The sequence below is a fragment of the Mastigoproctus giganteus genome, chromosome 3 (genome assembly GCF_048544385.1).
Source record: "Mastigoproctus giganteus isolate SK-2022 chromosome 3, ASM4854438v1, whole genome shotgun sequence".
NCBI classification, from domain to species: domain Eukaryota; kingdom Metazoa; phylum Arthropoda; class Arachnida; order Uropygi; family Thelyphonidae; genus Mastigoproctus; species Mastigoproctus giganteus.
This window is the reverse complement of record NC_143577.1, coordinates 161,859,357-161,878,933: the sequence shown is the minus strand read 5'-3', so window position 1 is coordinate 161,878,933 and position 19,577 is coordinate 161,859,357. Positions and strand designations below refer to the sequence as shown.

The 19,577-nt window shown below is 38.1% G+C and overlaps 1 protein-coding gene across 1 annotated transcript in view; it reads left to right on the top strand.

Moving 5' to 3' along the window:
- The window catches only part of LOC150088371 (phospholipid-transporting ATPase ABCA3-like), a 335,787-nt gene that overhangs the window by 129,054 nt on the left and 187,156 nt on the right, over window positions 1-19,577 (top strand). Inside the window, exon 9 of the mRNA XM_090370138.1 lies at window positions 15,437-15,531. Coding sequence (XP_090226264.1) covers window positions 15,437-15,531 — 95 coding nt within the window. The remainder of the gene's footprint in view (window positions 1-15,436; window positions 15,532-19,577) is intronic.

Below are 19,577 nucleotides of genomic sequence, written 5' to 3'. Positions count from 1 at the left end.
TTAATTAAGGGTTCTTGGCGACGGTTTTTTAATCATCATGTTAAAACAATTCTAATGAAATCAGTGGCATCTTTATGAAACTGTAAATTTCTTTTTGGACCTAAAAGAATAAGGCTATTAATGACATGTTCATTGAAAATCTGTAATACAAGTTTTACAACTTTGTCTCTCAAAACTTGAGGGATTCAAAGCCTTCAATGTTAAGTTGTAACCATATTTCACAGATTTTTCAGTTTCCATGGAATGCAATTTAAGGCAAGATAGTGAAGCTGTATGAAGATGTTCAGCATCTTCAAAAGATGAATAATAAAAAATTTTATCAGAGTTACATTGGTTTAACCAGTTATTGCGAATACATTTCAAAATATCAACTGCATCTATAACAAAAAAAAAGGATGTGAAGAATCAATGGGATTAGGATAAACAATATTCAGCTGTGGAGGATATGTAAATTGTGAAATACTTTTTCTATTAATTGAATTATTATCACTTAGTTTCTACAACATTATAACCAATTTTCTCCAAACCCACAATTTTTTTCAAAACCAAATGTAATTTTTCTGCAGCAGTTTTTTTCATGGATAAAATATAAATGACATCTTTGTAATTTGACAGTAAGCTTTGAATCATAAATATGTATGCACTTGTAACTGCATCAGTACTATCAAAAGAATTTCCCAGTACATTTCCTCCTTACAAAGATAATCAATATAATTGTAATCAATATAATGTTTCAGATGAATTTCATCAATCATTAAACTAATTTTGCATTCTGAAGAATTTAAAAAAACCAATTTCTGTTTAGCATACATCAGAAAATTATTCTCTTGCTGGTCATCTGGAATTTTTGGGTTTAGAGAAGAGCAGAGCCTATGAATAGTACTTGGATGAGGAAGAAGTAGGAATTCAGAATGCTGTAGAAATTTGTAGGCATGTGGAGATATCAAAAACACCAAAGATGAAAATATTAATACTTCGGTGGAATATCTGTATGCATTCTTTTCACATTGTAACAAATGTAATTGTTCACATATGAATTTAAACACTGATGCTCTCTCGCTATTAATGTTTCCCCGCAATTGAATTCAGTAAACTACAAGCAGCATTTAAAACAAAAGAAATATTATTAACATCACTGCTGTTGGCAAAAATTACTGGTATCTGTTCTAAGATATCAGTAATCTTGAAACTATTCACCTTCATAGGAAATTCCCATTGACTTCGACTTTCCTAAATTATGAATTTTAGCACTCTGTACAAATACCAACAACATCAAATCTTCACTAATCACGACTGAATAGGCAATGGAAGGTGCTGGCTGAAATATTAAATTTAAAAACACAATACAGTTATTTTTTGAAATAACTTGCCAGCATTCAGGTACCGTATGCCTATTCAGGCACTCTGCTAGTTGTGGGAACATATGGAATTCTCAAGCTTTTTCATAATCATATTTACTCTTAATACTATTTTCCAGGGCCTTCTCAAATCGCTTCTTCTTTTCTGGACTGTCGCTTGTAAATACCTGTGATAACAAATAGCTTGGACAGTTCAGAAAGTGTGATGGAACAGCTCCATGAATTAATTCTGGATGCTTGAAATCTATGGGGATTCTCTTTTTTCCCAATCAAATTTAGATGTCTGTCTAACTATCTTGGAAATGCTCGAAATGAATCTCACATACCTGTAAAAATATGAAATATATAAATAAAATGTTATGCTCTCTTCTGAATTTCACTTTACTTGTTATTAGCATCTCATAGACTATTGTTATTAGCTTTTACAACTAAGGATACCTCAGTCCGCGTACACAGGCCTATGGTTTATCAAAAGGTTGCATATAATTACATTTCGTGTATTTATCTACACTAAAATTTTCAATAAATAAAATTAATATTACATATTGTACAAATATTGAGATTTTTTGATTTCTTAAACAAGCATGCATGCACTTTTCTTTAGTGTATCCAATGCATGAAAGGAATATTTTATATATAAATGAAACCCCGAAAGTCAAATTTCTGACAAGAATATGTCTGTTTCATATTCTTATATATTATCATTTCATTATTGTTAAAATACTCCTAATATATTAAGATAACTGCATTAACATACCACAAACTTATTTTAGCAAACTTACCTTTGAATGTTCAGATGGCACAAAATCTTTCATATAGCTTTCAACCATTTGTTAGTTAAAACAGTATCCTTCAAAGACAAATCCAAAGATGTGTACTTTCAGACCACCTTTATAATTTCCACAGCATCCAGGAACACAACATTTTCCAAGCATTACTAAAAATTTCAAAGCACTTTTATGAGATGAAATAGCACAAGGCACATACAAGCACTTTTATCAGATGAAATAGCACAAGGCACATACAAGAACTTTTATGAGATGAAATAGCACAAGAAACATACAAACACAGCTGCACTAATAACAGCAATACTAGTAATGAACAAAGGCAATGAATGGGCTTAAGCTCTATCTATTAGATTTACTGTAGTTCTTGACCTTTACCCCTTGGCCCACTTAGAACAATGGATTAACCAACTGATGACGTAGTGATAAGGCATTATCTAACGGTGGCGATGCTCTAACCTGAAACATGAAACCCAAATTCTTAGGTGGGCCTGGAAATCTTACCTCCCCTGGACAACGGCTTCTTGAGGAACTTAATTTTTCCTCCACTTGCACACTGTTATGTAGTAAGTGAGATTAATTTCATGGTGAAACAAATGATACAGGAATTCGACAACCTTAACTTCTTGGATTTTGTTGGAATTAGGGTTCCATAAGCTTCGGCATCATTTAAAAAATAAAAGTAAAACCAACCTTCCCACATCACCTATCCAACCCCTCCAGATGCTTGTTTGTTTGTTATTTGGTTTTTAGGAGCATTAGCAACTAAGGCCATATTGCTCCGGGATATGCGGTGGTCATTCCCTGACCTTTCCGCATCCTCAGTATTTGGTGGTGACGGGCTCGAACCCCGGTCTAATCAAGAAGCATGTGCTACGCACTGCTGCTCCTTCCCACCTGGCTACCGAGGCGCCTCTCCAGATGCCTCCCTCATGTGTGCATGTGGTCTAAGCATGAGGAAGCATGTCATCAGCATTGAGTTTAGTTAAACCATTCAAAGCCTTAAACACTTCAGTCAGATCACCTTTCAGGTGCCTAGTCTTCCAATGCTGAAATGCAATAAAGCTTCTGACCAGGGAAGTTAGATCTACTGAAATTTAAAAATATAAGATTATTTTAAAATATATAAAATAGTTATAAATTGTTTTTGGAATCATGTATGTTGCCAGCCTCTGGACAGTATCTACTGCCTCTAACCAAGTACCACCAAAATTCCATCAAACTGGCTTATGCAGTTGATTTAGCTGTCAGTCTATGGCAAGTCCAGGAAAAATCTTTAAGATACCTCCAACAGCATTTTGGAGGACTTGGTGAAATGGTGAGATATCAACAAACCTGTGGCCTCGACAGAAAAAACAAGGCAAATGTTACTGAAAGACTTGATGAAGACCCTCAGACCACCTACAATTAAATACAGAGGATAACAAATAAAATATGAGTCTACATACAAATATTTTGGTGTCCTTCTCGATGACAAGATTTCTTTCATTCCATGCTGTGATTATATCAAAGACAAAGTGCAGAATCTTGCAGGCAAAATCACAAGAGTCAAAAGAAAGGAGTGGGGTCACAAGGGCTGCACCCTTAAACTATACTATAAGTGCATCTTTCTCCCTATCATCACATATGGGCTGACCGGGCTAGCCGGGTGGGTAAAGTGCCTGCCTGGCAACCCAAAGGTCGTGGGTTCGATTCCCGCCTCGGGCTTGGATCAAATTATTGCAAAAACCTTGGGAGGTGCATTATGGCCACAGAAGCCTATGCGCCAACAACTACCAAAAAAAAAAATTTACATATGGAGCTGGAGCCTGGAGATACAGAATTGTAGTGAAATCTATCCAGAAGACAGATTTGGTCCTTGAGGTTGTCACAGACATTCTCTCAGATATGCGAGACAAGCTGTACTTGCTACTGGGAGGCTAAAATGCTGATGGAACTGATATTCGAGTGGCATTCAAGTCAAGTGGATCCAATTTTGGCAAAGTCCGGATGGTCTGTGACAGTCAAATCCTCTGCTTGCACCTTCACAATGTTAGTAATCCTGGATATAACCTCAATGCAAAAGCACACTGTGGGTGACCACCCAGGTGTGAACCAACGTAAGCAGGGGTCGAGGTATGGTGCCGGCCCTCTATGTTACCAGGCAGTACTAGGTGGTAGATGACTCATCAACTGGTGCAATACCACTACTGTGCTTATTGGAGGCCTGAAGTGTTGGAACCAATGTTTAGTCTCCAGAGCTAAGTTCTGGTAAACCCTTCCCCATCTCTTCCATGATGCAGTGTGACTGAAGACTTTTGAGGTTATGAAGAACATCATGGCGAGATCCAATCTTCCTTACATTTCGAGGGTACAGCTCTAAAACAGTGTTCGCAGGCTGGCCGCTAGTTAGTACACTGGACCAAACCTATTGTTAACTTTTTAGGAGGCTTCCGGATCAGCAAGAGTATAATCTTGCTACCTCTACTCTGCCAGATAGTGACTGGAGGGAGTCCAAGTAGTGTGTATCCGGGGGGCATTGTCAAGGCCACATTATGTCAAGGATCTGGGTATATTCTTTCCATGAGTATGCCATATCCAAAAATTTCATTACTTCATACAGCATGTCCCCATACAGGATGCACCATGCAGGTTCATACAGGATGCACCATGCAGGTTCATACAGGATGCACCATGAATTGTCAAACTAATAGAGTAAGCTTATCTGCAAAAAGATTTAAACCTCCCAAACACTTCCTAGCTCATTTTACAAATATACGTGGTCTCAATTCTAATCTCAACATGTCCATTTCCACTTGCAGTCTGCCAAACCCCATGTACTTTTACTGATAGAATCTCAGTTATTGGTTGATTCAACTGCTGCTCATCTCAATTGCCCAAACCATTTGCTGTATGATTCCTTTCACCTCAAAGGTGGTACTTGTGCATATGTCCATTCCGATATTCCCTGTCAGAGATTTGGTAATTTGGAATCTTCTCTTTTCGATCTTCTCTGGCTTAAAATCTCTCTACCTCATTGTGTCAGATTCATCTGTTGTCTCTACCATTCTCCCAACTCCACTAATCACTTGAAGCTCTTTGACTTCCTCTCTTTGCAACTTGTCTTTCTCCAGTCCAACTTTCCTAACAGTGAGATAATTTTCCTTGGTGATTTTAATGTTCACAACTCCAGTTGGCTTCCATTTTCTAGTCACACTGACCCAGCTGGTCGAGATGCTGAGGCTTTTGCAATTACTAATGACCTTGCACAGATTGTTCATTTACCTACAAGAATACCGGAAAATCCTAACCATACAGCCAACACGCTTGATCTTTTCTTGTAAACAACCATTCTAAGTACGCGGTCGAAGTGAGTGGTCCTTTAGGCACCTCAGATCACAACTTGGTGATTGTCTCTTCTCCAATGGAGCCTTTATCTCATGGCTATTCCCAATCTCGTTTTGTTTAGAATTACAAGAATGCAAAATGGGATGACCTGCAAGATTTCTTTTCTTCTTTTCTTTGGTCAGATTACTGTTTCAAAACTTCTGATGTCAACATTTGCTCAGATCATGTCAGTGAAATTATTCTTGTAGGAATGGAATCCTTTATTCCACACTCCACTTTCTCGTCTTTTATCTAAACTTTGGTTTTCCAATAAATGTGCTAAGGCTGTTCAAGAGAAGAATGTTGCATATTGTAATTGGCTTGTTTCCAATTCTTCATTTCATTTTCTGCCTACACCAAAGCTCACAACAATTGTGAAGCGTTTTAATCAGTCCAAACTAGATTTTGAACAGGCTAAGAGTAGAAAACTTTCTTTTTGCCCTAATAGTTGCCGAGAATTCTGGTCTCTTGCGAAAGCTATTGGCCGCAACTTTTGCCGATCTCTGTCAAAACCAGATTGTTCTGTTGTCAGTTCAGCCAAGGATAAAGCTGACCTGCTAGCATCCCATTTTACTTCCAACTCCTGTATTAATGATCTTGGTAAAACACCTCCCAACATTCCCAACACGCTTCATTCAATGCCTCCTGTGGTCTTCCGTCAAAAGGATGTCAGAAAGATTTTGACGAATCTTGATGCTAAGAAAGCTCCAGGTCCTGATGGTATTTTTCCATTTGTTCTCTTGTGCTCCTGAACTTACTCCTATTTTTGCCGCCTTTTTTCATTTTCTTTTTCCAAAGGTGTTTTTCCTTCTGCTTGGAAATTTGCTCATATCCAGCCAGTTCCTAAAAAGGGTGACAAATTCCTCCCATCCAATTATCGTCCCATTGCAATTATTTCTACTCTTTCTAAAATAATGGAGAAATCAATTAACCGCCAACTCTTAAACTAACTAGAAACCTTCTGTCTGATCAACGATCTCCAGTATGGATTCCATCAGTGTCGGTCCAATGGTGAAATTCTGGCTTATGTTACCCATTTATGGAAAATCCAATGGAAAAGTTCGGTGAAACACAATCAGTTGCTCCTGACACTTCAAAGGCTTTCGATCGTGTTTGGCATAAAGGTCTTCTAAACAAGTTTCCATCTTATGGTTTGCCAACTATTTTTGTAATTGGTTATCCAGTTTTCTCTCTAATCACTCACTGAGGGTGGTGGTAGACGGCTCTCTGTCTTCTAACTTCTCCACTAATGCTGGTGTCCCTCCCCAAGGTTCAGTTCTTTCCCCCACTCTTTTCCTCTTGTATATTAATGACCTTCTTCCATTGACTGGAAATTCCATCCATAGTTTTGCCGATGATAGCACGTTGCATTCCACTTTCCAGTTCGAGAAACCTTGTCCTGCTCAATCAGCTTCAACTTCTCGAATATCCTCTATCAATTCCTTAAATGCCAATCTCCAGGTAATTCTCCAGTGGGGCAAAGACAAGTTAGTTGATTTCAATCCTTCTAAAACTCAGTCTTGTCTTATATCTCGCAAAAAGGATTCTTCTGCTCCTATGCTTATCTTTGGTGACACTCCGATTTCTAGGCAAAATTATATATCTCTTTTGGGGATTATCCTGACTTCTAATCTGTCTTGGCACGAGAACATTACAAATATTGCTTCCTCTGCATATAAAAAACTTGGTTTTCTCTTTCACTCTCAGCATTACTTTTCTTCCAAATAGCTGTTCACTCTGTACAAATCGCAAATCAACCCTAACATGGAATATTGTTCCCACATCTGGGGCGGTGCCCCCAAAACCTCTATCAGGCTTCTAGATTCCATTCAGAAGAGGGCAGTTAGGTTAGTTAGTGACTCCTCTCTAACAGAGTCTCTCTCCCCTCGCTGTCTCATAGACGTACTGTTTCTGCTGCATGCCTTTTTTACAGATACTTCCATAGGCACTGTTTTTCTGAATTGGCTTCCATAATTGTAAAATTCTCACTCTCTCTTTCAAAACAGTCCGAACCCGTGCCGCCACCAGCCAACATCCATTTATTGTCCAACTTCAAACTCACAGACCAACTTTTCATCTTCCTCGTTTATTCATTCATCTGCTGTTTTCTGGAACAACCTTCCTTCATACGTATTTCCTGAAAATTACAGTCTACAGAAGTTGAAGTCTAATGTCAACAAATATCTTCTTTCATCTTCTCAACCTCCAACCCAAGCACGGTACTAAGTACTATAGGTTCTAATACCTCTCGTGTTTAGGGTTTCATAAAAAAAAAAAAAAAAAAAAAAAAAAAAAAGAAGAGATTATTGCAGACACAACAAATTATTCTGTTCAGTCTTCAGAGCTTGCAGAACAGTCTCTACAGCAGCCTTGTAGGTCATCTGTGGAAAGTTACCCATCAAATATGAAATTATGTTCAGCTATGTGAGGTTATTTTTTCGTTATTTGTTTTTTTTTTTTTTTAGGAGCATTAGCAACTAAGGCCATATTGCTCTGGGGATATGCGGTGGTCATTCCCTGACCTTTCCGCATCCTCTGTATTTGGTGGCTCACGGGCTCGAACCCCGGTTTAATCAAGAAGCGTGTGCTACGCACTGCTGCTCCTGCCCACCTGGCTACGGAGGCGCCACTATGTGAGGTTCAACCTTAGAAGATATAATAGAGATTGAGGACGGTTCACTACACTTAGATAGAAAAATAGAGGTGGAAATTACTAGAATTAAGACCAAGCTTACTGAGCTTTGGCAACAAGATTGGAGTAATAATACACTTGGAAGAGCAACCTTTCATCTTCTGCTCATGGACCAGGAGTTTCAAAAACATCTAAAGTGGTTTAACCTTGGGCTTTTTGCTACTTAACTTATCTCTGGCCATAGCCTGATTCCAAGGTATTTGAACCGGAACTATCAGCAACACCTAATTGCAAGTACTGATCAATGGAGATTTCAGAGCATAGCCTTCATGGACATTGGAACAAGTTTCCAAATCCTAACCGGAATTGTGACAAGAGGGAATTCACCTTCCCTGTTGATTTGAAGGGGAGAAATTCCTTGCCTTCTCTGAATTTGCCAGCAAAGCTTTCTGCAGAAGAATCAATGTTCAACTACTGGATTGGCCTTCTAGACTTGACTTTCCACCAACCAACTTGATTTCACTGCTCACTTGCCTGGGGTGCAATCATTACTGATGCAGTATTCTGCTGGATGGGATCTACTTCTGCTGGCTCTGACATGGCTTCGGTATGCTAAATCCCTGTGGGGTGAATGCATGCCATTGTCCTTACTGTTTTTTCTACTTTACTTCTTAAGTGTCTCATATATTTCAACTTCCAAGGGGACACCTTATTCATCCATCCCCCTGCTTATCGCCTTCTTCCCCCATCCTCTACCTCAGACACAACATGGGTTTGTTAAGGGAAAGTCTTCTCTGACAAATTTGATTGGATATTACGATGTGGTTACAAAGGTACTGGATGCAAAAAATAATTTTGGCATCATATACTTGGAATTCAGGAAAGCTTTTGACACTGTTGTGCCTGGAAGACTACTGTACAAATTGGAGCAGAATGGTATTAAGGGTAAGTTGCTATATTGGGTAAAAGGATGGTTGAGTGGGAGAAGACCGGGGGTGGTAATCAATGGATGCTGCTCTACGTGGACTAATGTTATTACTGGAGTCCCACAGGGTTCGGTGTTGGGTCCACTATGATATTGATGAAGGTTTATCAGGCTTAGTGTCAAAGTTTGCAGATGATACAAAGGTTGGCAGAGTTGTTAATAACTCTGTAGAGCGAATATCATCTTTTAAGGGCACAAAAGATGATATAGTTGTACACGTTGGCACTAATAATATTAAGAGTAGGAGACTGGCAGAATTACTTAACAAGTACAGGTCACTGTTGAACAAAAGCCGAGAATTACGGTTGAATTTGAAAGTGTCTGCAATTCTGCCCAGACACGATAGGAGGGAGTATATGATGAGAGCCTTGTCGATCAATTCGGCCCTGGAAAGATTGTGCAAGGCTCAAGGGGTAGAATTTTTTTCAGCCTGGACTGTACTTGTTAACAGGAGAGATTGCTTCTACAGGGATGGGATACACTTAAATAGAAAGGGTGCAAGAATATTTGCTGATGCTATCAAGGCAGTGTTAGGTGGGTCAGAAAACTGCTAGCTTGGGGGGGAGACAAAGACCAATAGATTGACAGTAGCCACTGGCAGAGGTGAAAGAGATTCTTGCACTGCTTCTATTGGAATGAGCAGAAGCCTGAAAAACAATATGCAGGATATTTCAGAGACTTCTGGAAGTCATTGCGGTACAAGTAAACACATGGGTTGTGTTAGGGTAGCTAAGAACAGGTGCATGTATACTTGTGTGTACGGCAATGCTAGGAGTTTAGTAAATAAATTTTATGAATTTGAGGTTTTGCTCAAAACATCAAAGGCAGATATTGTTGGGATATCAGAGACGTGGTGTCACACAGATATAAGGGATGCAGAACTGCAATTTGGGGAGTACAACGTCTACAGAAAGGATAGACAGGATAGGAAGGGGGGAGGGGTTATGCTATTAGTTAAGAAACACATAAAAACCAAGGAAGTGAAGCCAGTCGACATCGCTGGACAGTGCAGTGTTGAGTCAGTTTGGTGTGACATAAGCATTGGGAGATCAAAATTGAGAGTAGGAGTGTGCTATAGGCCTAATGACTCTGATGAGTATAATAAGGAACTGTACAGGGAAATAGAGTGGGCCAGTAAATCAGAGAGACTTATAATGGGAGATTTTAATTTCCCAGATATTGACTGGAATTTGGGGTTGCTAGTGTGTGGCTACTCACACACTAGCAGGGCTTTTGTGGATTTATTGGATGATTGTTTCTACATCAGCATGTTCGGGAGGCAACTAGAGGGAGTAATACTCTTGATTTGATTATCAGCAGTGATTCTTCATGCATTAAGAATCTGCAGATAAATGAACCACTAGGTGGCAGTGATCACAGTGTGCTGAAGTGGGATTTACTCAAAGAGGTAACTACCATTAGGGGTAAAGGGAAGGGTTATTGCTTCCGTAAAGGCGACTACAATGGACTGAGACAGTATTTAAATTCTATACAGTGGGATCAACTGATGATATTGCCAACAGCAAATTCAAAATGGGAAGCATTCAAAGAACTTATCGTGGAAGCTACTAGGCTTTACATACCAACTAAGAAATATTGTTCAAGGTTTAGGCCTAAATGGTTGTCAGATGAACTAATGAGGCATATGGCAGAGAAGAAAAATGCATGGGATACTTACAAATCAACACATGACACAGAAGCCTATGATAGATACAAGTTGATATGCAACCAAGTTACAAAGGAGGTTAGGCAGGCGAAGGCAGATTACTGGCAAGGAATGCAAAGAAAAACAGCAAAGAGTTCTTTACTTATGTAAACTCTAGAAGGAAGGGGATGAATCAGATTGGTCCACTTGATATTGATGGGTCAACTGTTGATGATCCTGCTCAGGTAGCTAACAAACTAAATGAATATTTTGCATCGACATTCACACATGAGGAGTTATTCAGCTAGGGGAATGCCAGAGGTGTATTCAACTCTAGCAGTAAGCTACAGAATCTTGAAATAACTGGGAGTAAAGTGGAGGAGAAACTGTTGAAGATAAACACAAGAAAGGCACCCGGGGTGGATGGGATCTATCCAGTTATATTAAAGGAGGCAGCAAAGGAAGTAAGCAAACCCTTAGCCATAATTATGAGAGCTTCCTTGGACTCAGGGGAGGTACCCATAGACTGGAAATGTGCAAATGTGACCCCAATTCACAAAGGAGGATCAAAGGCTGACACAAGTAATTATAGACCTGTGAGCTTAACTTCTGTTCCAGGAAAATTAATGGAGGCACTGGTTAAAGAAGCACTGCAGGATCATTTAGACAAGACTTCAGTTATAGCTCAGACACAGCATGGTTTTGTTAAGGGGAAGTCTTGCCTGACCAACTTGATTGGATACTATGATGCAGTCACAAAAGAACTGGATGGAGGGAATAACTTTGATATTATATACTTGGATCTTAGAAAGGCTTTTGATACTGTTGCACATGGAAGACTGCTACACAAATTGGAGCAGTGTGACATTGGAGGCAAATTGCTGCTATGGATAAAGGGGTGGTTGAGGGGGAGAAGACAGAGAGTGGTAATCAATGGACACTGCTCATCGTGGACTAATGTTATTAGTGGAGTCCCTCAGGGCTCAGTGTTGGGTCCATTATTGTTTTCTGTATTTATAAATGATATTGATGATGGTATATCAAGCTTAATGTCTAAGTTTGCAGACGATACAAAGGTTGGCAGGGTTGTCAAGGACACTACTGACACTATGCTGCTGCAACAGGATCTGGAAAGGTTGAGCAGATGGGCTGAGAGGTGGCAAATGAAGTTTAACATTGACAAATGTAAAGTACTACATATGGGAAACAGCAACCCCACAGCAACCCCAGAGCAACCCCGTATCAACTCTGTGGTACTACACTGACAGTGGTAGAGAATGAAAGGGACCTGGGGGTGGTTGTGCAGGCAGATATGAAGTTCTCTGAGCAGTGCAGACGGGCTGCAAGAGTAGCTCATGGAGTATTGTCAATGATATACAGGAATTTTTCCAGCAGGAATAAGGAGGTGATTATTCCATTGTATAAGGCCATGGTCAGGCCACACCTAGAGTACTGTATACAGGTCTGGAGGCCTCATTTCAAGAAGGATGTAGAGCTGCTGGAACGAGTACAGAGAAGGGCAACAAGATTAGTGAATGGAACAAAGGGGTGCTCTTACGAAGAAAGGCTTAAGTTTTGCAAATTACAGTGTCTGGAGACTAGGCACCAGCGAGGTGATCTGATAGAGGTGTATAAAGCCTTGAATGGTTTAAGCATGCTCAATGCTGATGGGATTCTTCCTCTAGCTCAGAAAAATCACCTGAGAGGGCATAAATTCAAATTGAGGAAAGACAGATGTAGGATAGACGTGCGGAAATTTGCCTTTAGCCAGCAGGTGGTTGGTTGGTGGAACAGACTTCCATCCCTTGTGGTGGAGGTTGATAGCCTAAATAAGTTTAAGGCTCAGCTGGACAGGTATTTTGAACGAACAGAGGGGTGAAGTGGAAGTGGTTTTTTTTTTTTTGGCTGATGCTGCATAAGCTTGCTTTCATGCATCAAATGCCTCTACTAATGCTAACAGTAATGGCAGTGTGCTACTGGAACAGGATCTAGAAAATTTGAGCAGATGGGCTAAGTAGTGGCAACTGAAGTTTAATTTTGACAAATGCAAAGTACCGTATATGGGTAGAAGTAACCTCAGAGAAATGTACCAATACCAACTGTGTGGTGCTACACTTAAAGTGGTAGAAAATGAAAAAGACCTGGGAGTAATTGTGCAGTCAGATATGAAGTTTTCTGAGCAATGCAAACAGGCTGCCAGGGCAGGTCATGGGGGTTTTGTCAATGATATACAGGAATTTTGCTAACAGGGAAAAGGAGGTGATTGTCACTCTGTATAAGGCAATGGTCAGGCCACGTCTTGAGTACTGTGTACAGGTCTGGAGGCCTCATTTTAGGAAATATGTGGATTTGCTTGAGCATGTAGAGGATCATCTTACCTAGAGAGGCTTAAGTTCTGCAAATTGCAGCGGCTGGAAACTAGGCACCTGTGAGGTGATCTGATTGAGTGTATAAGGCCTTAATGGGATGAGCACACTGAATTCTGATGGGATTCTTTCACTTGTTCAGATTACTAACCTAAGGGGGCATAAATTCAAATTGAAGAAAGACAGATGTAGAATAGATGTGCAGAAATTTGCCTTTAGCCAGCGGGTGGTCAGTTGCTGGAACAAACTTCCATCTGTTGTTGTGGAAATTGATAGGTTAAATAAATTTAAGGAGGAACTGGACAAACATTTAGAGGGAATGGTGTGTGAAAACTTTTTTTTTTTTTTTTAGGCTGATGCTGCATAAGCTCATACACTTGCTTTCTTGCATCACTAGTACCACTGCTACCTCAAACTTCTCCCACTTTCCTCCCTGCTCATTTCTATGTTTCACCCAGGCCTCTCCAGAATTCTCTGGGAAGCTCAGCAAGAGCTTTAGTGTGCAGAACCTGGCATGCCTCATCGTAGCAAAGGATGCGGGGCAAGAGGTAGGTGACCAGGTGTTTGCTGTCCCCTGGCTACTAAGTCGCCAGTTGCCAGCCAACAATATTCCAGAAATTTCACCACACCTTTCACAAATCTACACTTCCAACCACATAGTTAGCATTACCTTTTTCGAAATACAGATGACACGGCTGTGAATGGAGGGAACCCTAGAGACCACATACAAGTACATATAACACGTTGAACATTGTTCTTTCCATATGATTTTGGTCATTGTCCATGCTTACCACAGTATTTTCCACTCCACTTATTATTGTTCATTTACTTGGTTTATTGCTTAGATTTGCAAAAATTTTGTTATTTGCAGAATCAGCATTTGAAGAGGAATCACTGGCATAAGTTTTGTGTTATGTGTGTTGGGTTTAGTACTTTATTTCCATGTGTTAATAGCTAATGTCTTTGTCTACAGGTCAGGTCACTATGGCCACCATAGACAGGACATTATTGAGTGGCATCTTAAATCCTGTTCATTTTGATTGGGTTCCTCCTTATGTAACTTTGGGTGCCAAGTTTGCTCCAACCATTTGTTTTCCCTCTGCAGTGAGTTGAAAATAATATCATGCCATGTTTCCTCCCCACCTTATCTCCGTTCACATCATGTGGGTGTAATGTTTACAGAGATGAGGACCAAAATGTTTGACCAGATGAATAGTTTACAGAATGTAAACTATTCATCTGGTCAAAAAACTGTTTGAGTGTCTTGTGGCTTGGTGCATTGTTATGCAAGAGGAACCATCTACCATCTTCTCCATACTAAGGTAGCACATGACAGATTCTCTACAACAAACCTTTCAAAACATCTGGATAGTAGGCAGCAGTAACTCTGTGCACAATTCCCGTGCTGTCATGATGATCATGGTTTTGATTTTTGACCTTTTTTTTTGGCTTTGGGAGAGTTTGCCAACTGCTACTCTGCACTTTGTCACTTTGTTGTGGGGTCATGCTGGAAACACCATGTCTCATCACCCATAATGATTGAATTTAGGAAGTTGAGTTTGCTTTCAGCAGCCTCAATGAGTTCTCTGCAGTGTTCACTTTGCACATATTGTTAACTGTCTGTTAACAAATGGTGGAAAATGACGGTGCAGACCTTTGTTTTCTTCAAATCCTGGGTTATTATTTATCAAATGTTTCCTTATTAATGCACAGATCATCTGAAAATCATTCAGTGTTGCACATCAATCATTGGTAATAATTTCCACACCTTTTCAATCAACTGTGGCATTAGAACCATTTTTGATTTTTGCTGGGTCCAGATGTTCATCATCTTCCAGTGATTCTCTTCCAGGAAATAAATGTTTATGCTCCTTGAACACATGGACACGAGACAATTCTTTCATCATTTGAAACATTTCCGTGGCATTTTTACCCAGTCATACACAAAACTTGATGTTCGCTCTTTGTGCCATTGTCCCTCCACAACACAGACACAGGAGAGACATGCAGTTCAGCTCGCACTGTCTGAAATGGCTGCAGATTTTTCAGATCTTACTGCAGTGCTCAAGGAACAATCACTCTTTCATTTCACATTTACTTTTAGTTGATGGTAGCACCAGCACTTGTCTCATAACATCAGTCTCATTTTCAAATTGCTGCACTGTGTATTGAACATAGTGTGTAATTCCTGATTCAGTTACCAATTCCTATACAATACCTTTGAACTTCTTTCAGATCATAAAAATCACACCAATTACCTTTTAAATGTTATTATAGAAAAGCATTTTTTATTTCTCAGAATTAGTCAAGTTGCCGACAAGAATTTTATTGATAACCAGGAAAGTAGAAGAATAAATCCAGCTGGGATTTCTAAACAGGATTGTGATGATGATAGTAAGTATTAAGTGAATAAAAAGCTTGTGTTTACTTATGTATGCTTATGTGTATGCTTATGTTTTCAAGAGAGTTATTTAGTGTTATCATTTATTATGTTCGCATCAAGGAACTTTCTGATTAAATTCATTGTTCAAGCCATCCAGGAAATGTACATCATTCATTATACGGAATACTCCTCAAAATAGTTGAAATGATACAGATTAGTATCGGATCTTGGTTAACCCCTTTGGCAGAGACAAAATTCACTTTAATGTGCCATGTGTGTATGTTTGTGTGTGTGTGCATGTGTATTTTTTTTTTTTTTTTTTTTTTTTTTAATTAAGAACACAATTTTTACATTTTCAAACATGTAAATAAATAATGAAATAATGAGTGAACCAAAACTAAACCAATTATTTATTATGAGTGTATGCCACCTTCTAACAGTAATCAATAATAAGAACTGCTTTAAAAGCCATATCTTATAAATTCTTGGAAATAAACCGAAGAATATAATAGGTTGAGCACTATATGCTTGAATCACATGAAACACTTAAGCAGTCAGTACTACAAATTATATAAGTGAAGGTAAATGGAATGGGGGTGGTGGGAAGATGGAGAGAGAGAGAGAGGGAGGGAGAGAGAGAGAGAGAGAGAGAGAGAGAGAGAGAGAGTGAAGTGACGAGACCTTCAGCTACCTATAAAATTTCTCTTCACTATAGATAAATGTGAGGAGGGACTGATATTATATTCTCTCTCTCTCTCTCATTTGGGTTGTTATGTCTATTGAATATGTGATTATTAAATTTTCTAATGTAAATTGGCTCTCTTTTTTTCTTTTGGTAAAATTCCATTTATTCCCAATGACACTGAAATTCTTTATATTAAAAGGCATTTTAAAAATGTGTGTTCTGCTCTGCAATTTCAGAAATTTATTCTTACCCTTTTTAGTATGTTTTAGGAAGGTTGTTTCTCCTATTCTCATGTGTAATCTATGAACTGTTGTTTCAATGTAAAGTTTACTGTATCTACGTGTATTTTTGTAAATAACTTCTCTTCTGTCAAAATGATTAATCTGTTTAAAATAGTTCTCCATACTGTTATGCAGTGTTTGAAAATAATACCCAACCCAAAAGTTTTGCAAATTCTTTAGTTTTTTTACTTGTCCCTTTTACTCAGTACCATGGCTGATTTATTGAATTTTTTTTTTATTTTTGTTTTGTGCCTTTGTTATTGGCAAAGTAATGTTCAGACATATGTTTTGTTAATTTTTTTATTAGGAATGTGTTGCGCATCAGGGTATTTTTTATATATTCTAGCTCTCTTGGGAGGTATACAGTCTGTTCTGTAAGTTAGCATTTTAATTATTCGTTTCTTAATATTTATAGGGTGGTTTAAATTAAAATTCATATATCTGCTTGATTTTTTTGTTTCTAGTATACTTGCATACTGCTTAGTCTTTTATTAATTTTGATGACCATCATATTTAAAAATGGTAGTTTGTTTTCCACCTAAAATTCAAATTTAAAATTAATCCAGCTATGTTATTCATAAATGCCAAAAAATATCAACAGAATGAACCCATAATGAAGGTTTAAAGGGGTAGCCTGTCTAATGGCTGTTGTTGTGGTGGTGGAGTTTTACGACACATAGACTGCCAGGGCCATACTGTCTAATGGCATCTTCAACGGTCTCTGTGATAATGTCTGTCATGAGGGGAGGGGAGAAAGAGGATTGCTCATGCTTGGGAAGAGTTGTATATAAATTTTTCCATTCAAAAATAAAATATCCAGCTTTTAAAGCTAACCGTCATAATTCCGTGTATGTTTTTTTGGAAATATTTTGTTGCTTTAAGGATTTCTTCTCACTCAGTCATCAATCCTGCACTTTTCAACATCGATTGCTTCATCTACTGGAATGTTAGTGAAAGTGTCAGTATACATACTCACTGGAAGAGTATAGTTATTTATTCGTTCTTATTTAATATTGCTAATTTAAGTACAGCATGTTCTTCACCTGATTATCCTAAATGGCAATAGAATGCTAATAGCCATTTTGATGAATTTTGTGCCACACTATTTAATATTAACTATAGGTCTAATGGGATTACTCTCTTTATGAATTTTAATGTTTCCAAATGATTGGAACACTGTAATATTCTGTCATCTTTCTTTAACATGGTACTTCTGTAATGTTGTTGTTGGCTTTATGGCACATCATCTGATATGCCATACTCCTATTAGACATCATTATCTAATAGGAGTTGGAAGAGAAACAATATATGGTGTGTCATCATTAAAGAATAATTAAATAAATTATTATTATGACATGTGATTTTTGGATTAAGATATTTATTTGAAGTGTGACAACATGCATCATTTTTATATGCAGTGAAATTCAGAAACAAACTAAGTTTGCAAAGTGGAATTGTTACTACATCTCATATTTTGAAATCCTTCACAATGCAGACATTATGTATTGCTTAGCCTTGTATGAATAAGTAATGAATAAATAATGCTTCCCAAATAGAGACGACTCCAGTTGTGCCTGCTAAATCTTAGTCTTGAAAACATTGAATATCTGATTGCAATACAAAATGATAAGATCAAAAATAAATAGTTAAGTGTTATTCCTGATTGACCTGTTGTTCATGTATTGCAATTTAGAACTGGCTAAAAATAAAGGACATACCTTTTTATCATAAAAATTTTGTTATATTTATTATATGGCATCTCTTTTAGATAGTAGAAAACTAAAACTATAAATAAATTCACATCAAGACATCAAGTACAAATTTAAAACTGGTATTCAAATAATGCTGTATCATAATGAAATTGAGAAATTAAAATGTAACATTTAAAATTTAAAAACATCAAACCTGTACCAATTAAATAATTTATAAATGCCAGCAGATTTATACAAATAGTATGTCCAAAATTGAAATTTCTGAAACATTTTAGAAGGGGGAACACCTACATTTCAACAACATAAAAGGTACTTTCCAGATGCAAAGAATATTTTTGTAATAATAAGAACATTATGTACAAGTCATTCATATGAAAACTGCAAAACCAGCATAAAATGCATATTATGCAAAACTGATATTAATCTTGTATCAGATTATTGACCAAAGTCTGTTGGTAACACTGAGCACTCACATTTCACCTTCTGTCATTATTTAGGAACAGTTGATTTTCAAAGTGGCAGCACTCTTGCAGTCATGCATCAAGGTAGAGATGCAGTCTGTAATCCAATTTTTAATGCACCATACAAACCTGTATGGTGCAGCTTGCATGCATCAGTGGCAAGTCAAAAAGAGTGAGGAGGATTAGTTTAACGATGGTATTGAAAATCTTGAGGATTCTCCTCAACCAGACCAGGCACATCATATCAAGATATGATGTGCCTGCCCTGGTCATGACTGGGATGACCCTTCTGCAAGCACATCAGTCTTGTTGACATAATAGCACAGTGGAAGCACTCATAAAAGGAAACCATTTTATTACTATTGAAGAAATTGCTGTGGCATCCGAGATTAGTATTGATTCAGCACACAATATCATTAGTAAGGAGTTACACTTTCAAAAAAGTATGTGCTTGATGGATTCCTTGCATTTACTACCAGAACTGAAAAATTACTTAATGTGTATTCCATGTTTTTTGGAGAGCATGAAGGAGACACCTTCATAGAACATAGTGACCAGAGATGAATCCTGGGTGCATTATTACACACCAGAAAGCAAATTCATGAGTTTAGAGTGAGTGCCAGACACGCACCTCAACCAAAGAAATTCCGTACCCAAGTATCAGCTAGGAAAGCATTACTGTATTCTGAGATCATGAAGGAGTGATTCTGGAACATTATCTGGAGAGAAGAGAAACAGTGATGAGTAACAAATATGATATGCTTCTGAAGCTTTTAAAGCCAGCAATTAAAAAGAAGCAATAGTTTGCTGTCCTCAGGTATGTACCTTCAGCATGATAATGCCTGTCCTCACAGTGAATAAGATACAGGAGATGAAGTTTGAAGTATTACCCCCATCTTCCACATTCACCAGACTCCA